Source organism: Phyllostomus hastatus, unplaced genomic scaffold (assembly GCF_019186645.2).
Source record: "Phyllostomus hastatus isolate PE091 unplaced genomic scaffold, TTU_PhHast_1.1 phas_contig_86, whole genome shotgun sequence".
Lineage (NCBI taxonomy): Eukaryota > Metazoa > Chordata > Mammalia > Chiroptera > Phyllostomidae > Phyllostomus > Phyllostomus hastatus.
Window position 1 is genome coordinate 76923427 of NW_025333977.1, and position 18860 is coordinate 76942286.

Genomic DNA, 18860 nt, shown 5'->3' on the forward strand with positions numbered 1-18860 from the left:
CATGTTCAAGGGGGACTACTGGGCTCCCTGGTCAGGGGGGCTAGTGCTAAATTTCCACAGTTAAGTAAGGCCACTAGCTATGCTCTGCAATCACCTCTGGTCAGGTAGGTTCAAAGACTTTGATTCTTGGCAGAGTATTGCTACCATTTGGATCCTGTGATTGGACAGGGCTATAGCCTAAACTCTGCAGTTGCTTCTGGTTGGGTGGGGCCTCAGGTTCTGCTCCTTGGGTAGATGGTACCACTAGCTGGACTTCACATTTACGTGGGGTCACAGGTCAGTCTTCATGGTCAGATGGGATAGGGCTGCAAGCTGTGCTCTGAAGTTGGGCAAGGCTGTAGGCTGGGCTTTGTGATTAGGTAAGCTGTTGATTGCTCTCTGCTGTTGGTTGGGGCTGGTGGCTTGGGTAATTCTTGCTAAATGTGAGCTCTTGAGGACATGGAGAAGGGTGGGGCCTAGCTGAAAAAGAGGTCAGAGGAGTCTTATTAGAGTTTGATTAGGGAGAGAATCTTTATCATTGAATTCAATTTTCTAATATGTTTAATAGATTTCTGCTCAATGTTCTTAAGGGAAATTGATTTTACAGTCTTCTTTTTGTACTGTTTTTGTCTGGATTTGGTTCCAGATCCAGACAAAATGGTGATAACCATTTTGATGGTAACCTTAGTGTTTAGTCCATTTAATAAACTTTGCTACTTTTCCCTTAATTTAAAAAAATGTTTATATTGATGTCATATCTGTTGTTTTTCCTTTTTTAAAAATTACTTGTCATTAAATGAATTGAATTTTCATAGGATAATTATTGGTAAGAAGTGATGGGGGATGACCTGGGAGGAGTTCCAGTTTCAGTGGTTTTTTTAAAAGGCAAAGATTTCTATTTTTCTGCTGCTACACAGCCTTCTTGCAAGTAAGCTAGTTGTGTGACTTTTTTTTGAGATGAAATTTAGAAATTCTACTTTCCTCTTAATTTTAATGAAAATGACAACATGGAGTTGTCATTATTGGTGTTTTTGTTTGTTTGTTCCTTTTTCTCCTTTGCTTTTAAACAATTTCCAGGAGGAGGAGAAGAAAATACTCACTTAGATAGTCATGCTAATACCAGAAATCTTGATTAACTTTGGTAGTAACTGTAACAATTTTTTCCACTTGCAGTTATAAAAAGTTGATGTCTCTGAAAATAACTGATACTGATGAAAGACCGAAGATCAGTTTAAAATATAGTACAAAAGGTATTATTTTATTTTTATATGCTTCCCATTGAAAAGTGTGTTAAAAATTTTGACTTACTCTGTAAAATATCATTCCATTAACAACCATGTGTTTTCGTGTTTGCCATTCACTGGGCTTAGATTACTTGGATTATTTGCAAGTATTACTTTGTGTAGCATAGAATTCATGGACAGAAACATAGCAGGTTTATGGGTTTCACATTACCTTGGTATTCTTTGAAGAGTTTTGCTAGTCCAGTGCATAACTGTGACTTCACTATTAGATCAGGCTTCACCAGATTCCCTACCAACTCCTCCTCCCTTGTTTCGTTCCCTGTTAATGGAGTAGGATGGAAGGAATGGACATTTTAGACTCAAGACCAAGTAGTATAAGCTTAGTTACCAGCTATGTAGGAGTATGTGATAGTAAATGCCACCTGCTCAGCACTTGGAGACCTTAAGGGCTCCTGGTCCCATGGAAGAATAGGTTAGTGGCCTTCCTTATTGCTAAGAGGAATGGATGTCCCTGATTCCAGCTGTCTTTTTACTTGGCAACCCAGAGAAAGCTCCCTGCATCATTTGCTTTGTAACCTTGTTTGCCTCCACAGTGCATGTCAAGTATATCAAGCAAGAATATTAATTTAAAATTCTCTTGAAATAGAATCATGAAGGATAAAATAATAAAGCTTCATTTCATGCTAAATATATTGTTATATTCCTACAATGAATATACCATCATATACCACATTCCTACCACTTTCTAACTCATCTCAACCCATTTTCCTTTATTGGAAGTGATAACCAACCAGAAAAATATGGAATAGTTCGATCTCATGCCTTATTCCATTTTATTGATAAAATACCTACTCAATCATTACTCTCTTTTTTTGAGAGACTAAGAACATGAGGTTTATTAGATAACTGGGTCTCAGACTTTAATAGACTTTAAAGTCTGAGGCTCAGACTTTAATGGTCTTCAACCATCTGGCAATTTTGTTAAAATATTAGGTGCCAACTCATTAGCTCTAGGGTGAGCCTGAGATTCTCCTCTTCTGACAGGTTCCCATGTAGATGCTGATGCTGCCGGTCCATGGCCTACACTTTGTGTAGCAAGGCATCATATCACTTTATGGTTCTTGATACAGTTCTGTGTTATCTAATATGGTAGCCACTAGCCATATGTGGCTATTTAAATTTAAAATTAGAGAAAAATTTAAACTCAATTTCATTGTTAGACAAGCAGCATTTTCAGTGTTCAGTGGCTAGTGGGCAGTGGAAACTAAAACATTTTCATCAGTTCTTAAAAAGTATAATTAAACACTGGCAATTACCATGCTTGACGTTCTTTAGAATTGAAAGCCTAATACTTTTATGCCATTTGGTTGCCAAAGCTCATTTACTTGAACAAAACCCTGGATGGTTGAAAGGCTTCTGTGATGATTAGTCTTTGTGATTACTTTTGCTTGGGGACACAGAGTTTTTGTTTGAATTTTTGTCAACTAGCCAGATAGCAGCATGTGTATTGAGCACTGGCTGTGGCAAAGCTCTGTACTGTATTTCATTTTTTTGTACTAGTCCCTGTCCTGCAAGAGCTTAGCATGTAATACAGGAGACCATAGAAAAATAGCATTAATGTGGAATGTTTTGACTTGTCAAAATTTATTTTCAGATGAAATGCCTATCTTCAAACTTGATTATAATTATTTCTATCATCTGCTTCATATAATTATTATTTCTGGTACTGACATTGTCTGGCAAATATTTGATGAGGCTCTGCCACCCCCTCTTTTGAAAAAAGAGCTTCTTATTCACAAGAATGTGCTGGAACCCTACTACAACCACCTTTGGACTAATCACCCTTTGGGTGGAACATGGCATCTGCTTTATCCCCCAAACAAGGAGCTACCACAGTCCAAACAGTTTGACTTACACCTCCTATTAGCTCTCATAAAACATTTGAATGTATTCCCGGCACCCCAGAAAGGCTGGAATATGGAACCACCATCTTCTGATCTCTCTAAGTCCGCAGACATCCTGAGGCTGTGCAAATACAGGGATATCCTCTTTAGTGAGATTTTGATGAATGGTCTCACTGAGTCACAATTCAATTCAATTTGGAAAAAAGTTTCAGATACTCTTCTGCGCCTCAGAATGAAGCAAGAGGATATTGATAAAGTGAAGGAGAATCCCATTGAGAATATCTCCCTTGATTACAATCAGCTGTCTGTCTACCTAGGCATACTAGTACCAGAAATCATCCAAAGGATGTTATCCTGCTACCAGCAAGGTACAAAATAATTATTTACTTCAACCAGTACACCTTCACTGAGTATCTGCTGTGTCCCAGGCAAAGTGCCAAGGGCAGGAGATTCAGGGTTCACATTCTTGAGAGAATAGATTCATCAAGAAGCTAATAGAAATTATAGTGCTAGAGATGTTCCAGAACACCATGGGAAATCCTAGCCTAAGAGAGTCAAAAAAAAAAAACAACTTTCTGGAGAATATAATATTTGAGGAATTGTTAAATCACATGTAAAAGTTACCTAAGTGAAGAAGATGGAGTAGAATGTTTCAAAAGGAATCAAGAATAAAGGTATAGAAACATAAAAATATAGTTCAGGGAACTAAAAATTTGGCCTTAAAGTAGACTAAGTAGTAAATCTTAAAGATATTAAAGTAGAGACGTATCCATAGAATACATTCAAGAGGATTTCTCTTACCATGTTGAGGTTTGAATTATCATAAAGGAATTGTTGAAGATTTTTAAGTAGAAGAGTTATATTACTTCTGCAAAATTAAGAATGCCTAAAACCATGAAATGCTGGTACTGTGTGTTTCAAGGATACACTTTTAGATACCACAAGTGTATGTTTCTCCTCCTTTCCAGCAGAATCTTGATGTTTATATGTTTGACAGCTACACAGTGGCCATGGGTTATTTAAAAAATTAGAAAACATTTATGCAAGTATCTAAAGTCAGCAGAGTCCATTTCTAGGCACTATATTGATATGGAAAAGACTTTCTACCCTTTCTCCAACATACCAAGGTAGCCTTTCATCATGCAAAGCAGAGTTGGAGGCATGTCAGCATCACCGAAATCCTTGTTGTGCTGTTCTGGGTAATTTTTCCTGATCCCAAGTTATTTTATTAGCCATACTACCTAGTGAGCAACTGATGACCACACTGATGCTGTTTAAATGTACAACTTCCCAGGTTTCTAGGAATTGCTGCACAGGTCTAGATTTTTTTTTCACAGATGATTGCTGGGCCCCTATCCCATTCCTTTAATGCTCTAGGATACCACTGTGTTTTCTTGCTTAACTTTTAAGGGATTTCTTTGAGCATAAAAGGAGAGAATGCCAGGTTTGATTATATAAGAATGTCAGGCAAAGACCTTTGACTTACAGATTACAGGGTTTGTTTTGTTTTGTTTTGTTTTAAAGATTTTATTTGTTTATTTTTAGAGGGGAAGGGAGGGAGATAGACAGAGAGAGAGAGAAACATCAATGTGCGGTTGCTGGGGGTTATGGCCTGCAACCCAGGCATGTACCCTGGCTGGGAATTGAACCTGGGACACTTTGGTTCCCAGTCCGCACTCACTCCACTGAGCTATGCCAGCCAGGGCTGATTACAGGGTTTTTAAAAAACACATTCACTCTGTTAAGATTTTAAACAACAAAAACTTATGAGAATAAAGGTAATATTTGAGAACGTACTTTGAGCACTAACTAAATTCAAGGCATTTCAAGAATTCTCACTCAGGTGGTCTGAAGAGCTTATTGGTCAACACCCTTTAACAGAGACTTTTCTAGCATCTTATATCTCTTTCCTAGTAGTTATTAACAGTTGCAGCTTTCATTTGTGCATCTAATTATTTGATTAGTATCCATTGTCCCCACTAAATATCTATGAAGGTTGTCTTTTTTATATACCATTCATTCGCTAGAGCCTGATATAATATTAATGGGCGAGGAGAATGTAGTGCTTGCTGATCAGGATAATAAACATTGCTAAAAAGGTCTCAAAGTTCCTATGGAAGTTTGCATCGTAATTGGCTATTAAATATTTCATGACTTTCAAATTAAGAACTGACAGTAACCAGAGGCAAGGTGGGAGGGGATAATAGGGGAAAGGGGGAAGGGTTGTCAGGAATATGTGTGAAGGACACATGGACAAAGCCAAAGGGGGTAGGTTCGAGGGTGGGATGTGGGGATGGCTGGGGTGGGGGGAAGGGTGGGGGGAAAATGGAGACAACTGTACTTGAACAACAATAAAAAAACTTAAAAAATAATTGCAATCACACAAAAAAATTAAGACTATAAAGCATTACAATTTGTGGCTTGGTTTAAAGTGCTTATATTCTAGGCATTATCTTTCAAGAACTATCAAAATATTTGTTTACTGACCTTCCTCTAATCATGAGTTTATAACCTTTATGTTTAAACACCATGCCTTGTTTAAACTAGATTCATAAGTGAAGCTAATTATTTTATAATCAATTATAAAATTACTTGGCGCAGTATAAAAACCTCCTTGCTTTTCTTAGGCCCAGTCATATATTTGTTGGTTGCATTTGCAATTGCACCTCTAAATGTTTTCTTTATGTGTCATAGGAATTGCTCTACAGTCAATAACTGGCAGTCAGCGTAAGTATTCTAAAAAACAAAATGCCTAAGTGACCTTTCAATTTGAGAAAGCTAAGGGATTGCTCTTATAGTGACTATAAGAGCAATCCCTTATGAAGTAAGTCTTACTTTGTCAGATAAACTGTATGGCAATTGTTAGAGTCTTGGAAAATTATATAGTCAGATTACTACTGGTCAGCTGAATCTAATTTGAACCTTTTTACTCTGTCTTGGTCTTGGTGCCTGTGCCCCAGGGTTTACTCAAGCATAGTATTTTAACTTTTGACACACAGGCAGAAGTGCCCACCTGCTTGCTCTCGCTGCTCATATATGCTTCTGTTTAGTTTACATACCTTTTTTCTGGTTAGCTATCAATTGTTAAAGCTATATTCTTTTTTGCTGGATGGTTAGTTGCTAATTTTTTTTAATGTTTATTTTTGTGCTATTTTTGTTTAATGTAATTATATTGTGCAATTAAAATTTACTTAAGGAAAAAACACCATGGGTTTTGTTGGGAGTAAAACTATACTTAATAACATGGTGGGTTTTGTTTGGACCATCTGGGATCACTCAGATGAAGTTCACAAGTTTGAGACTGAAACCCTGGGGCAATATCAAGGAGCTTGGTGTCAAAGAAGAAGTCACGTAATAAGGGGCTGATAGCCTTTCAAAATCTTTGATTGTGAAAAATAAGGAAAAGCGGGAGAAAGTAGACATTTTAGCTTTTTCTGTCTTTTAGATTTATGTCCTAAAATAATTCTACTTGCAGTGTAATAGGGTCAATGTCAAGGTTCTCAAAATATAATATTTAGAGTCAACTTAAGTTCTAGAATATCTAATATGTAGCATTTACTTAAGATAACAGTAAGATACTTTAGTATTTGGGTTCATACTAATTGGTTTTGGCTAGATTATGTACCTATTACATGGTTATTAATAAATGGGCATTTTATTTTCATCTAGTAATTGAGCAGAGTAAGATGTCATCTATTTCTATTTCTGGAATAATGTTTTGGAGGGTAAATGCATTTATAATAGTGATAAGAAGCTAAAATTGGGTGCATCTGAATTTTGAGTGTTTTATCTTTAATACTTAGGTAATGAAATAGAAGAATTACAGAATGAGGAAGAAGAACTAAGTCCACCTCTCATGGGGTACAATATAAATGTGAAATCAAACCCTGGAATACAGTTAACAGAAATAAATAAAGATGGGGCATCAATACCCAGTGAATCTTCCACAGAATCTATTAACGATCTCCAGGAAGTATGCACTCTCATTAATGTTTGAGTTAGAAGAACTTAATAATCAGGGCCTTTAATTTGTTGCATGTGCTATGCTTAAAGGATTCCAGACAATCTTGATTTATATTTATCATAACATTCACACAAAGCTTAAATTGGGATGGTTTTTTCACCAGTACTTCACCCCATAATGTTTCCTGCCTTAACCATTCATGTTGCCAATGTTTATTGAACATTTATTATGTGCCAAGCACTATGCTAGACTTCTGAATATATTTCTTTATTCTGATTAATGGGAGTGAATGTGGGAGGCTAACAGAAAGTAGAAGAAAGCATAGTGGGGAATAGAAGAAGAGAGAAAGGAGGAGAAACAGGGATATTTCAACACCATTTGCACGAAGGTAGACTTAAAATCATCCAGGATGCAATTTCTGTATTTCTTTGTAGATAAGTGGTAACAGTTACTATATAGTCACTAAATTCTTCCTAGGCTTATTTTTCATCATGTGGACCTGAATATGTTGACTTTTGAAAAGTGCCTTCCTTCTTTGTTACTCATGCATGCACATGTAGAAGTGAGGATTTGGGAGCTTTTTTCAGTGATCTACTCATTGACGTTATATGTATATGTATAATGTTCCATTATACAACATTGATTTTTTCAGGAGCAGAAGACTGATATTAAATAAAAATTTTCAATAATGTCTAGGAAGAAAATATAATCTATATTACAAGATAAAAGATTTCAGTGGTTAGAGGAAATATATTTTGGAAAATAACCCATTATGTGGTTGGATTTTGTAGTAAATGATTTTTTTTAACTTATCAGGTTAGGAGTAAACCAAAGAAAAAGAAAAAGACTAAGAATAAAAAGGTAAGAGACTATATTAGCATTATAATAGAGGAATGTCTAATTATGAACACTTGGGTAGTATGTGGATTCACCATTAGAATTTAAAATTAATCCAAGTAGACACAGAGCACAAATGACTTTAAAAATGTCAATAGCTTATTGAATATATGATTATAGAGAAGTCCATGTGTGTTAGATCCTGAATAACTTACACTTACAGTGTACCTACTTTACTTCCCTAAATCAAAACTTATACATTTAAATATACAAATAAGAAACAGAATTAGTCACTTAGAGATCCCATTAATTTCTTCATACCACTCTTATTTTAAAAATGCCTGCTCAGTGTTCATAATTCTACTGATATGTTCAGAAGCATTTTTTAAAACCTTAAAAAATTTTCATTTCCTTGTGTCTATAAGAGTCTGCCCACAATGCAATAATGTGCAAAAATGATACAAATGCAGAAACACTGCTTTCATGCCTCTTCCTTGTTTTTTGCCAGTTGAAAAAAAAAAGTTACTGATTATAGCAGTTTTAGCAAGAAGTGTTTTTAAGTGCTTGGAAAACTCCAAGGGAAACTCGAGTCTTTTGGGGAGGACTTAATTTTTTAATTCAGACTTTATTTTCAAATTAAAATTAAGAAATAACTGCAACTGAAAATAAATATAAACATTATCAAAACTTCATACTCTAGTAATAGTAAAAAATTTTTTTACAATGTGAGCAACTGTCTAGGAATTTTTTGATTTTCTTAAACACCTTAAGTTGTTTGCCAATTTATGTTACTAAAAGATGTTAAAGTCCGTTAATATATTTTTTATCAAGATAAAATTTGGACATTTGAAGAGAGATCTTATGTCTTTTATTTAAATTTTAAAGTATAGTACCTAAAAAATGCTAAAGTTTTTGCATATGATCATTTCATATAGAATAGTCACATTCATATGCTCAATTGCTGTTAAGTACAAAGAATTGTCTACTTGTAGTATAAGCAACCAGTAATAACAATCAAGTCAGTTTAATTTTCGAATCAGGAGTTCTCCTCATGAAAAATTCTGGCTTACAGAAATTTGCTTGTGTTAATAAAGTGACAGTAAAGCCCCTCTTTATTAAATTGTGACCTTTGTTAATTATTTGTTTTGGACATTGCTACCTAACAGAAGCTGAAGTCCTAAAAACACCTGTCAGAGGCTCACTGGAAGAACGTGATAAAAAAGTAAAATTTGTGTAGCAAATAGAGCATACAGTACAGATAACTTCTTACTTGTACCTATAGATACTTTGTAGCTATTCTTTATGTTCCCTTTCTTCAGTTAGGAATTTAGCATTTAGCTTCTAATATATGCAAATTGTAAATAACACTTTAGGGTTATTTAAATATTAATTATTCATATGTTACTCTTTCATGAAGAGTATTAATTAGCTAATTACTGTTACTCTTGCTCCTATCCCTACCACCCACCCAGGGGAATTAAGGGTTTGGAATAGAAAAGAGAAGTAAAGCAGATGGCAGAAAAATAGCCTTTGTGATGAAGCTTGGAGATAAAAAGAAACATGGCAGGAAATAAACAGGCCTTCAAACTGACATCCTCTCTAGAGAACAGAAGTTGTTGAGGTGCATCTAAGAAGACAGACTGATATGTGCATTGGCTTAAAGTTATGGAAAAAACTAAAAAGGGTTTCAGAAATACTAATCAAATATATTAGATATGTTCATTATGAACAACCAAAAGTCTTCTCAACTCAGTTTGTGGGGTACACTCGAACCAAGGCAGGAGTTCATAGTTCTTAATTGTAGAATCAAACTGGCACTGCACATTGACCAGACAGTGGAACACAAAAATCCTCTTAGCATACAGACAGTAAAACAAAACAGATTTGTAAGTATTTTAATACATTATGGAATCTGTAGGGAAAGAGACTCTAAAGTTTCTTGTAAACAAGAGATGGTAGAAATTAATACTATAACTCATTTAAGAGTAATGAATACTTTTAGTACTCGAAATAATTTAATATATATTAAATGACATTGGTATTACCTTTATTTAGTGTGTTGCCTTTACATTTCTGTTTTAATGAACATAAAATTTAGGGCTTTATAACATTTTCTCCCAATTGTGATTTCCCTAACATTTCTTTTTAAAAGATTTTTAATGTATAAATCTGCTATTTTGCATGTCAGTTTTCAAAACTCTTATATTTAGTATAGGATTCTGTAAATGAGAATTCTATGTACCATTTCCCAAGATATATCAATAGGTACAAACTCATCCCCAATAGTCACTTCTAATTTCTGAATCAGTGATTTTCAAGTGTGTTTCATTATGCAATTACAAAATTAATTTAGTGGGTCACAACTACCATTTTAAAGGAGGAAATAGAATTAGTAGGAATAAAAAAATTTCCAGAGGTCATCACCCATTGTTTTAGTTAGTCTGGACTGCTGTAACAAACTGTAATAGACTGGGTGACTCAAACAACATTTATTTTTCACAGTTCTGGAGTCTGGAAAGTCTAAGATCAAAGTACCAGCAGATTTGGTATCTGGTGAGGGCTCTCTTCTTCCTTTGCAGATGGCTACCTTCTTGCTGTGTCATCATGTGGCAGGGCAAGAGAGAGGGAGAAGGAGAGAGGAGCCAGTGAGCTAGAGCTAGCACTAGCTAGCTCTCTGGTCTCTTTTTGTAAGGGCATTAATTCCATTGTGAGGACTACAACACCATCTTAACCTAATTACCTCCAAATGGGCCTACCACCAGTTACCATCACATTGGGGTTAGGGTTTTAATGTATGTATTTGGGGGAGGAGACACAAATATGTAGTTTATAACATAATATGGTTTATGTATACTTATGTAAGTGCATTTACATTATTATGTAAAATATATTCCTTATTATGGTTGTGGTCAAAAAAGTTTGAGAAACACTGACCTAAATGTAGTCAGATCATTATGCCATATTGAAAAAGTTGATATAGATTACTAATTGTTGATGCTATTTTTCAGAATAAGGAATCAAAAGGAGAGCAAGTATAAGTATTAGTTTATTTACTTTTAAAATTTTTCTTAGTACTTTCAAAATGTGCTTTGCCAATATGGCACAGCCTTGCTTTGGGAAGTGCTTTCATTAAGAGAAGAAAGAACAACCCCATATCTTAAGAAGTTGTCACCATTTACAGAAAGTGACAAAAAGTAAAATTATCATTTACTTTGGTAGAATATTATTTCTTGCCATTTTTCTACAAGGCTACTCAAGAGTTATCCAATGCTAACCACTTGATTTGAGGACTACTTTGGGTTCAGCATAAATTCTTTTAAAATACAGTATAGATTTGGCTAAAGACAATTTAAGACTTAGCTTTACTAAATAAGACTTATTTACTCAGTAAGACTTAACTTTAAAGGACAGAAAATTATTTGTCCCAATGATTCCTTAATAAGAGTTTGATTGATTTGTTTTGGTTTAATTTGTTTAATTAACCTGAAGGGTTTTGTTTGTTTGTTTGTTTTTAATTCTGGTTGTTAACAGTGAATTTTGAATACTTACTGGAAACTTTTAAAATGTCTAAAGATCAGTGTGAGCTATATTGCACAGTCATTAGATTGATGACAATGTAGAAGAAGAAGGAAGTAGGTAGGGGAGATAGTCCGGTGAAGAGATTATCATACCCACCAAAAATTTGTTAACTGAAATTAGTACCTTTACAGAACTCACTGTGAGAACATGTTATCTTTAATATGGTAACAAGAGCATATATATTTTGTTAACTTTAAAGCCATCACTTGTAGTTGGTATTTTCTCACTGATAATTGATATTATCCACTTGGTAAGTAAATAGTTCACCATCCAGGATAGGTTTTCCCTTTCTCTGTTAACAAGTTGAGCACCTAGAGCAGTGCAAGAATTTTTAAAACACGCAATGCCTGACTACTTAGTCAGAGGCACAGACGATCTTTCAGATCATCAAGTAAAAAAATGACAACAGCCAACACAGCAATAGCTGTCCAGTGTGAATGAATCAAAATTCTACCTATTTTTGTCAGATCAGCAAAAAATATAATTTTGCATTTGCCACAGAATTTTAATAATTAGTTTATGTGTGCCATGAGATGAAAAAGGTGGAAAATCGCTGCCCCAGAGCAATATATATATATTTTTAATTTTTAGGCTGTGTCTAAATGCCATAAAAATAACTTACTAAAGAGTGAAATAGTGTCATCAGTCATTTTGCTCTACAGTGTAGACCAAAACCTGTATGATCATAAAATCACAGGGTGCTAGCTTTTAAACGCAAATTTCCTTTTTTAAAAGAAGATTTTATTTATTTATTTCTAGAGAGGAAAGGGAGGGAGGGAGAGATAGAGAGAGAGAGAGAGAGAGAGAGAGACATCAATGTGCCGTTGCTGGGGGCCATGGCCTGCAACCCAGGCATGTGTCCTGACTGGGAATAGAACCTGCGATGCTTTGGTTTGCAGCCTGCACTCAATCCACTGAGCTACGCCTGCCAGTGCTCAAATGCGAATTTTCAAATGCACACAGAAGTAAAGAAAATAATATAGCTATATTAGTATATCTACCTATCACTTTGATTCAACAATTACCACTATTTTCCACATTTGCTTCATTCTTCCCTTAACATTTTGTTCATTTTTTATTGTTTTTCAAGTACAATTGTCTCCATTTTCACCCTGCCATGCCCCTCCGCCTCACCCATCCCCGCCTCCCACCCTCAAACCCACCCAGTTTGGCTTTGTCCATGTGTCCTTCATGCATGTTCTTTGATGGGCCCCCATTATCCCCTATTATCCCCCTCCCCACTCCTCTCTGGTTACTGTCAGTTTGTTCTTTATATTTCATTGAAACATTTTGTTCTCTGTTGAAGTGTTTTCAATCCCTAAGTTGATGTAATTTTACTACTACATGTCTAGTTTACATGATTTAGTAATATGAACATTTTCTTATCGTATCACAATGCTATTAATCATACTTTAAAAATTTAGGAATAATTTTTTTGAGCTTTAAAAAATACAAATTTATCTATATATTTTTACAGTTGTTTGTGCCTGGAAAATGTAATGTTTTTAAAGTTCTGGTAATTTGGAAAATTAATTTTGTTTGGGAACCAGTGGTATATACAAGCAGTTGATTTCATTGACCTTTCCAAAATATTTGGATCATCCTGAATACCTCAGTGATACCAAATGAGTGTTTTATAGTATTTTACAAATTATTTTATAAGCATTAGGTATTGATTTTTCTAGGTCTCAATGGCATAAAAGAAGTAATGATACATCCCAGAGTTACCTTTTTTCTTTCTATTCACTAATAAAATCAAGTCATTTATATCATGCTGTAAGTAAATAAGTAAAAGTACTACTTTTTGTTACCATTCAATGAGATTAGGAAAGAAATGTATAGCTACTAAATAGTAGGTCAACTGAAAGAATAGTAACATGCATTTAGACATTGGTATAAAAATGGACTAATTGCCTGTGTACATGTAGTATTTTCATTCTTTTGTAGTAGTTCCTAGTGACCAAAATCCATATTATCACTACAGTTTTTATATGGTCCTTTTACAAAGAAGCCTGTATTTAAAAATGTACTTTATGTTGCTATTTGCAATCTTCTATTTAAACATGCAAGGTACCTAGGTACTGAAGTTGACTAAACCAACCTACCTGTCAAGAATGTTGTGATAAAATAATATAGTATGTGTGGAAATGTGTGTCAATATTTTCCAAAGTAATTGATGTTAATAGTTAAAATTTGAAAAAGGAACTTCATGGTCTCATAGTTCTTGAAAACACTGGGATGAGCAGAATAGTTGATTACTTTGATTGAATGCTATTTCAAATATGCCAAAATTCACTGTGCTCTTCAAGGGAAATAACCCAGCCCCCAGCTTGAGCACTGTCTAAACTTTCTTTGACCATGAGCCCTTCTGATACTGATCATCTTATGAGACCAGTGCAATATTAATTTAGGACATAATGGTTTAGATGAAAAACCTATACAGTTCTGAAAGATTACATTGATTTTTGTCACTACTCTAGCCCAAATATGGTAGAAAAGGAAGAGCAATTGAAGACAGAGCAAGAAGCAGATCTATACCCAGTCAGTAACTTTATGAAAGGTGATGCAAGTGATGTTCCAGAAGATTATGCTACTGAAGACAAGGTCTATAGCCTGGGTGAACTGCATATTCTGGACATGATAGAGCAGGTAGGCCCGATTGGAGAGGGTATAGCCCTGCCTTCCTTTTTCCAGAAATAATTATTAACCTTTGTTTTCCCCTTGACTCTTTGAACAGCATGCACCTAGTGGTTTATACTGTGTTTGTGAGGAGAAAGAAAAAAAAAAAAAACAGAAAGGGAGGGACAAAGGGATGATGAAGGAAAAAAGACCTTAGGAGCTAAAACTTTTCACTTTAGCCCTGATATCATTTCCTGGTTTTAATTATTGGGCAGAGGGAATGTATTGATTACAACTATATTCCTTGTAAAGGGTTTGCTACCTTGGAAGAGGGGGTGAAACTAGCGTAATCCCATTGGATTAAATTTCATGAGAAAAACAGTTTTATAAAACAAAGCTACTCTTACTGTTTTTAAATTAAACTTGGTTGTTACCATGTAATGTCTACAAAAAATATCAGTGTACAACAGTGTTTTCTTTGTTTTCTTTCCTGGTAGTACTCATTACCAGGAATGAGACACCTACTTAGAAAGATGCATATGAACATGATTTAAGTACTCTACAGAGCACATAATCAGACAAAGCATATGAAATATTTTTTAAAAAAACTACTTGATTTACCTACCCATAAGAATTCTATACTGAGGTAGTTTTGTGATAATCTGTTACATTGTTTAAACATAATGATGTATAGTATGTAAGAATATTGATTGTCTAAGGGTACAGTTAGCACAAATGATTTCCTGGTTGATAATACAGCATTCATAAATTGTCATACCTTTTTCTCCTTTCCAATTATAATATCATACTATGTATATTTTAACTGAAATGAAATATTCTGAGCTTTGGATGTCATGCTAAAGTTGAAATGTGAACCTTTGGTTTTCATTGAACAGCCATGAAAATTATGAGAACTTGAAAACAGAACAAAATGTCATATACCTTTCAAAAAAAAGTCATACACCTTTTGAAAGTAAATTCATTCTTCTACTCAGAAAACATTTAGCACCTGCTTTGTCCCAAGAGCTGTGATATGACATGGACTGTGTGATAATAGTGTTTATAATATAGTGGAGAATTTGAACAATAAGGTGTGTCATGTAATAATAGTAAGTGCTTGGGCAATTAAGGCTTGTCTACTCACTGTGTGACCTTAGGCAAGTTACTCAGTTTTATCATCTCTGAAATGGAGTAATCACTGTCTACCTCATAGAATTTTCTTGGCAGTAAAAGTGTTACCAAAAAAAAAAAATGCCTAAAACATGGTAAGCATGCAGGTAATGTTATCTAATAGCTGCATCAGTGGACAAGTAACTATGGTATTAATTAGTGAATTCTCTAATTAGGGAAAGGTAGGGTTTATCTAAACTAATCAGAAGGGGTGTTTGCACTGAGACCTATAAAGCATGAATAGGCAATCGATAGTAACTTTAAATCCCCTTTAAATAATTAAAATATCATTACTTTTTTAAATGAAGAAAATAAAGCATGCATATTTCATTTGCTCAATAGGGCTCAACCAACAAGGTATCTGCAGAATATGGAGAAACTGAGAAGGAAAAGCTTGCTCGACAACAACAGCTGTATAAATTGCACTATCAGTGTGAGGTAAGTACTTTTGCTATTAGATCTGAGATAAGTCAGAGATAGTTCAAATTTTAAACTCAATGGCATTTTCAAATGGTACTTTTTTAAAAGAACCCAATTTTTTTCTTTCACTTTCTGGTGACTTGAACAGCATTAATTGAAGTACTATTTTTCTTTGAGCAGGATTTCAAAAGACAGTTGAAAACAGTGACATTTCGGTGGCAAGAAAACCAAATGCAGATTAAAAAGAGAGACAAAATTATTGCATCTCTTAACCAACAAGTGGCTTTTGGAATCAATAAAGTTTCCAAGTAAGTACAAATCTATTAATAAAAAATTCTGGGTTTGCTCCATAATGAACTCTATCCTTAAAAGATAATCCCTAAGTAGCCACTAGGTGGCATTGTGACTGCACATTAGGAACTGCCAGCCACAGGACTGCACTTGGTTAAAAATCAACTCTATTTTTGCCTTGCCAGTTGAATTGAAAAATAAGCAAATGATCACTCTATATATCAAGCTTTTCATGTATTAGATGAACAAGTGTGAAGATAATAGAATTTCATGAGAAAGATAATTAACTTTCAGATCATGACTCTAGTTTGTAAAAATATGCCAATGTTTGATTGTTTCTTTATAGCATATAATAAATATATTCCTCAAAGACAACATGGAATCATGGGCATACTTTTTTATGTTGGTCCCTTAGAGTATTTGTGTTCCAACCCCAAGAGACTGAAAATAAATTAGATTCCTGGAGACTCTTATGACCCCTTCCAATTTCATTTCTCTTATAACCTTAAGTATTAAATTCCTAAGACTAACAATTCTGACTTAATGGGGAAAAACAAGTGTTTTGCTTTATATTTTTCTAATAGTCACTGCCTCCAATGAGTATTAATTGAAAGAGTAATCTAATTTATAACAAATTATTTTAATGCACAGTAGTAACACAAGATACCAGTTGTCTGTGAAGTCTAATTTGAAATAATTTTTTTTAGCTTAGACTGATAATAAGGAAAATAGACAAGTTCTAGGAAATATATTAAAGTGATGAGTCCAAAATACTAATTGTAAAATTGGAGAAATATTTGACAGAGATTTAGGTCTTAAATTTTCTCCCACAAACCATATCATTGAAGTAGAAGGGGGTTTTAATAAGAACTGAATACCATAGCCCTGGCAATATAATGTCAGTTGAAAATATTTTCAGACTTGTTCCTGCTGGACTTAGAGATACCCTTTAAGTTCAGAAGGAGGCAAACTAAGCTGGCTACAATCACTTAAGAAGGATTCAAAATGTTGTCTTTTAGCCTGGAAGATAATGACCAAGCCAGAAATGTGTTACGTAATACCAGAGATCAGAAAAGTAATGCCATCCACGTAGATGAGCATCCTCTCTCCTTCCCTATCTGAGGATATCCCTTCTCAACTCTGATAGCTGACCCAGGCACCCTTATATGCTTGAGACTACAAACAGATCACTTTAGGGGATGCATATGTCTTCACTCAATACGGATTCAGTGTTGAACATTCACCAAATATTAAGTGCTAACTGTGAGAAGAATTATGTAAGGCATGTGTAGAAGATACCAAGACATGTTAGACATTGACTGTGAGCTAACAGAAACTATAGATTACCATGAGGGGATTAAAATTACATATAACAGAGGGACTTCCAGTTCCAGTAGATTTAATAACTCTATTACTTGCAAGTCCTTTCTTACAACTAAAACTTCCTGGAACTGACTTCCAGTCAAGATGGAGGCATAAGTAAAAACAGCTTGCCTCCTTGCACAACCACAACAAAACTTACAGCTAAACTACAAAACAACTGCCAGCCAGAATCATCAGAAAATCAAGCTGTATGGAAGTCCAACAACTAAGGAATTAAAGAAGTCACATTCATGCAGATGAGTCACAGGCGTGGAAAGTAGAGACACGTATCAGGTGGTCCCACATCCATGTATAATGGATAAAAACAGGAGGGATACCTTGGGTGCAAGGGATCCCCACTCCACATCAGACCACCCAGCCCAGGGTTCCAGTTACAGGAAAATAAATTCCCATAACTTCTGGCTGTAAAAACCAGAAGGTTTTTGGTAGAAGAAAACCCCATTGGGGGTTAGGATGGTAGAAGAAATTGGGATTCTCAGGCATCTCCTCTTAAAGGGCCTAAAACAAAATTAGGACTTACGTAGATTCACTCCCTCTGGACTCCAGCACTGGAGCAAAAGGGTACCAGTGGCATATGGGGAGAAATGGAAGTGTCTATCATCAGGGTGAGAGCAACGGGACAGGTTCCTCCTGGACAAAACCTCAGAGACCAGGCAGCAGCCATTGTCCTTTTTCTGAGCCCTCCCATACACAGAGTCATAGAGTGGAGACACCATATCTAAGACTCTGTCAACCTGATTCACAGAAGTTGTGCTGCCCTGGCAATTACCAAAGATTCTGCCCCATCCAACTTTCAGGTGCACTTTTCTATAATAGGCCACACTACTAAGACATGGAGTCAAAGCAGCTCTACCTAATACATAGAAACAAACACAGGGAGGCTGCCAAAATGAGAAGACAAAGAAATACACCCGAGTAGAAGAACAGAGCAAAACTCCAGGAAAAGAACTAAACAAAATGGAGATAAGCAATCTATTGAATGCAGAGCTCAAAATATTGGTTATTAGGATGCTCAAGGAACTCACTGGGTACTTCAACACCATAAAAAAAGACCCAGGCCGAAATGAAGGTTACACTAAGTGAAATAAAGAAAAATTTACAGGGAATCAACAGTGGAGTGGTTGAAGCTGAGAATCAAATGAATGATTTGGAATCTAAGGAAGAAAAAAATTCAGTCAGAACAGAATAAGGAAAAGGAGGGGAAAAAAAAGAAATGAGGATAGGCTAAGGAGTCTCTGGGACAACTTTGAATGTACCAACATTTGAATCATAGGGATGCCAGAAGGAGAAGAGCAAGAACAAGAAATTAAAAACTTTTTTGAAAAAACAATGAAAGAAAAATTCCTTAATTTGGTAAAGGAGATAGACATACAAATTCAGGAAGCACAGAGAGTTCCAAACAAGATGGACACAAAGAGAACCTCACCAAGACACATAATAATTAAAATTCCAAAGGTTAAAGATAAAGAG

At 35.0% G+C, this 18860-nt stretch overlaps 1 protein-coding gene across 1 annotated transcript in view; it reads left to right on the plus strand.

Annotated features, from left to right (window-relative positions):
- Positions 1 to 18860, plus strand: part of DZIP3 (DAZ interacting zinc finger protein 3) — a 107752-nt gene that overhangs the window by 42175 nt on the left and 46717 nt on the right. Inside the window, exons 13-21 of the mRNA XM_045851904.1 lie at positions 1153 to 1229; positions 2878 to 3495; positions 5822 to 5854; positions 6931 to 7100; positions 7908 to 7952; positions 10937 to 10956; positions 13988 to 14156; positions 15639 to 15734; positions 15897 to 16024. Coding sequence (XP_045707860.1) covers positions 1153 to 1229; positions 2878 to 3495; positions 5822 to 5854; positions 6931 to 7100; positions 7908 to 7952; positions 10937 to 10956; positions 13988 to 14156; positions 15639 to 15734; positions 15897 to 16024 — 1356 coding nt within the window. The remainder of the gene's footprint in view (positions 1 to 1152; positions 1230 to 2877; positions 3496 to 5821; positions 5855 to 6930; positions 7101 to 7907; positions 7953 to 10936; positions 10957 to 13987; positions 14157 to 15638; positions 15735 to 15896; positions 16025 to 18860) is intronic.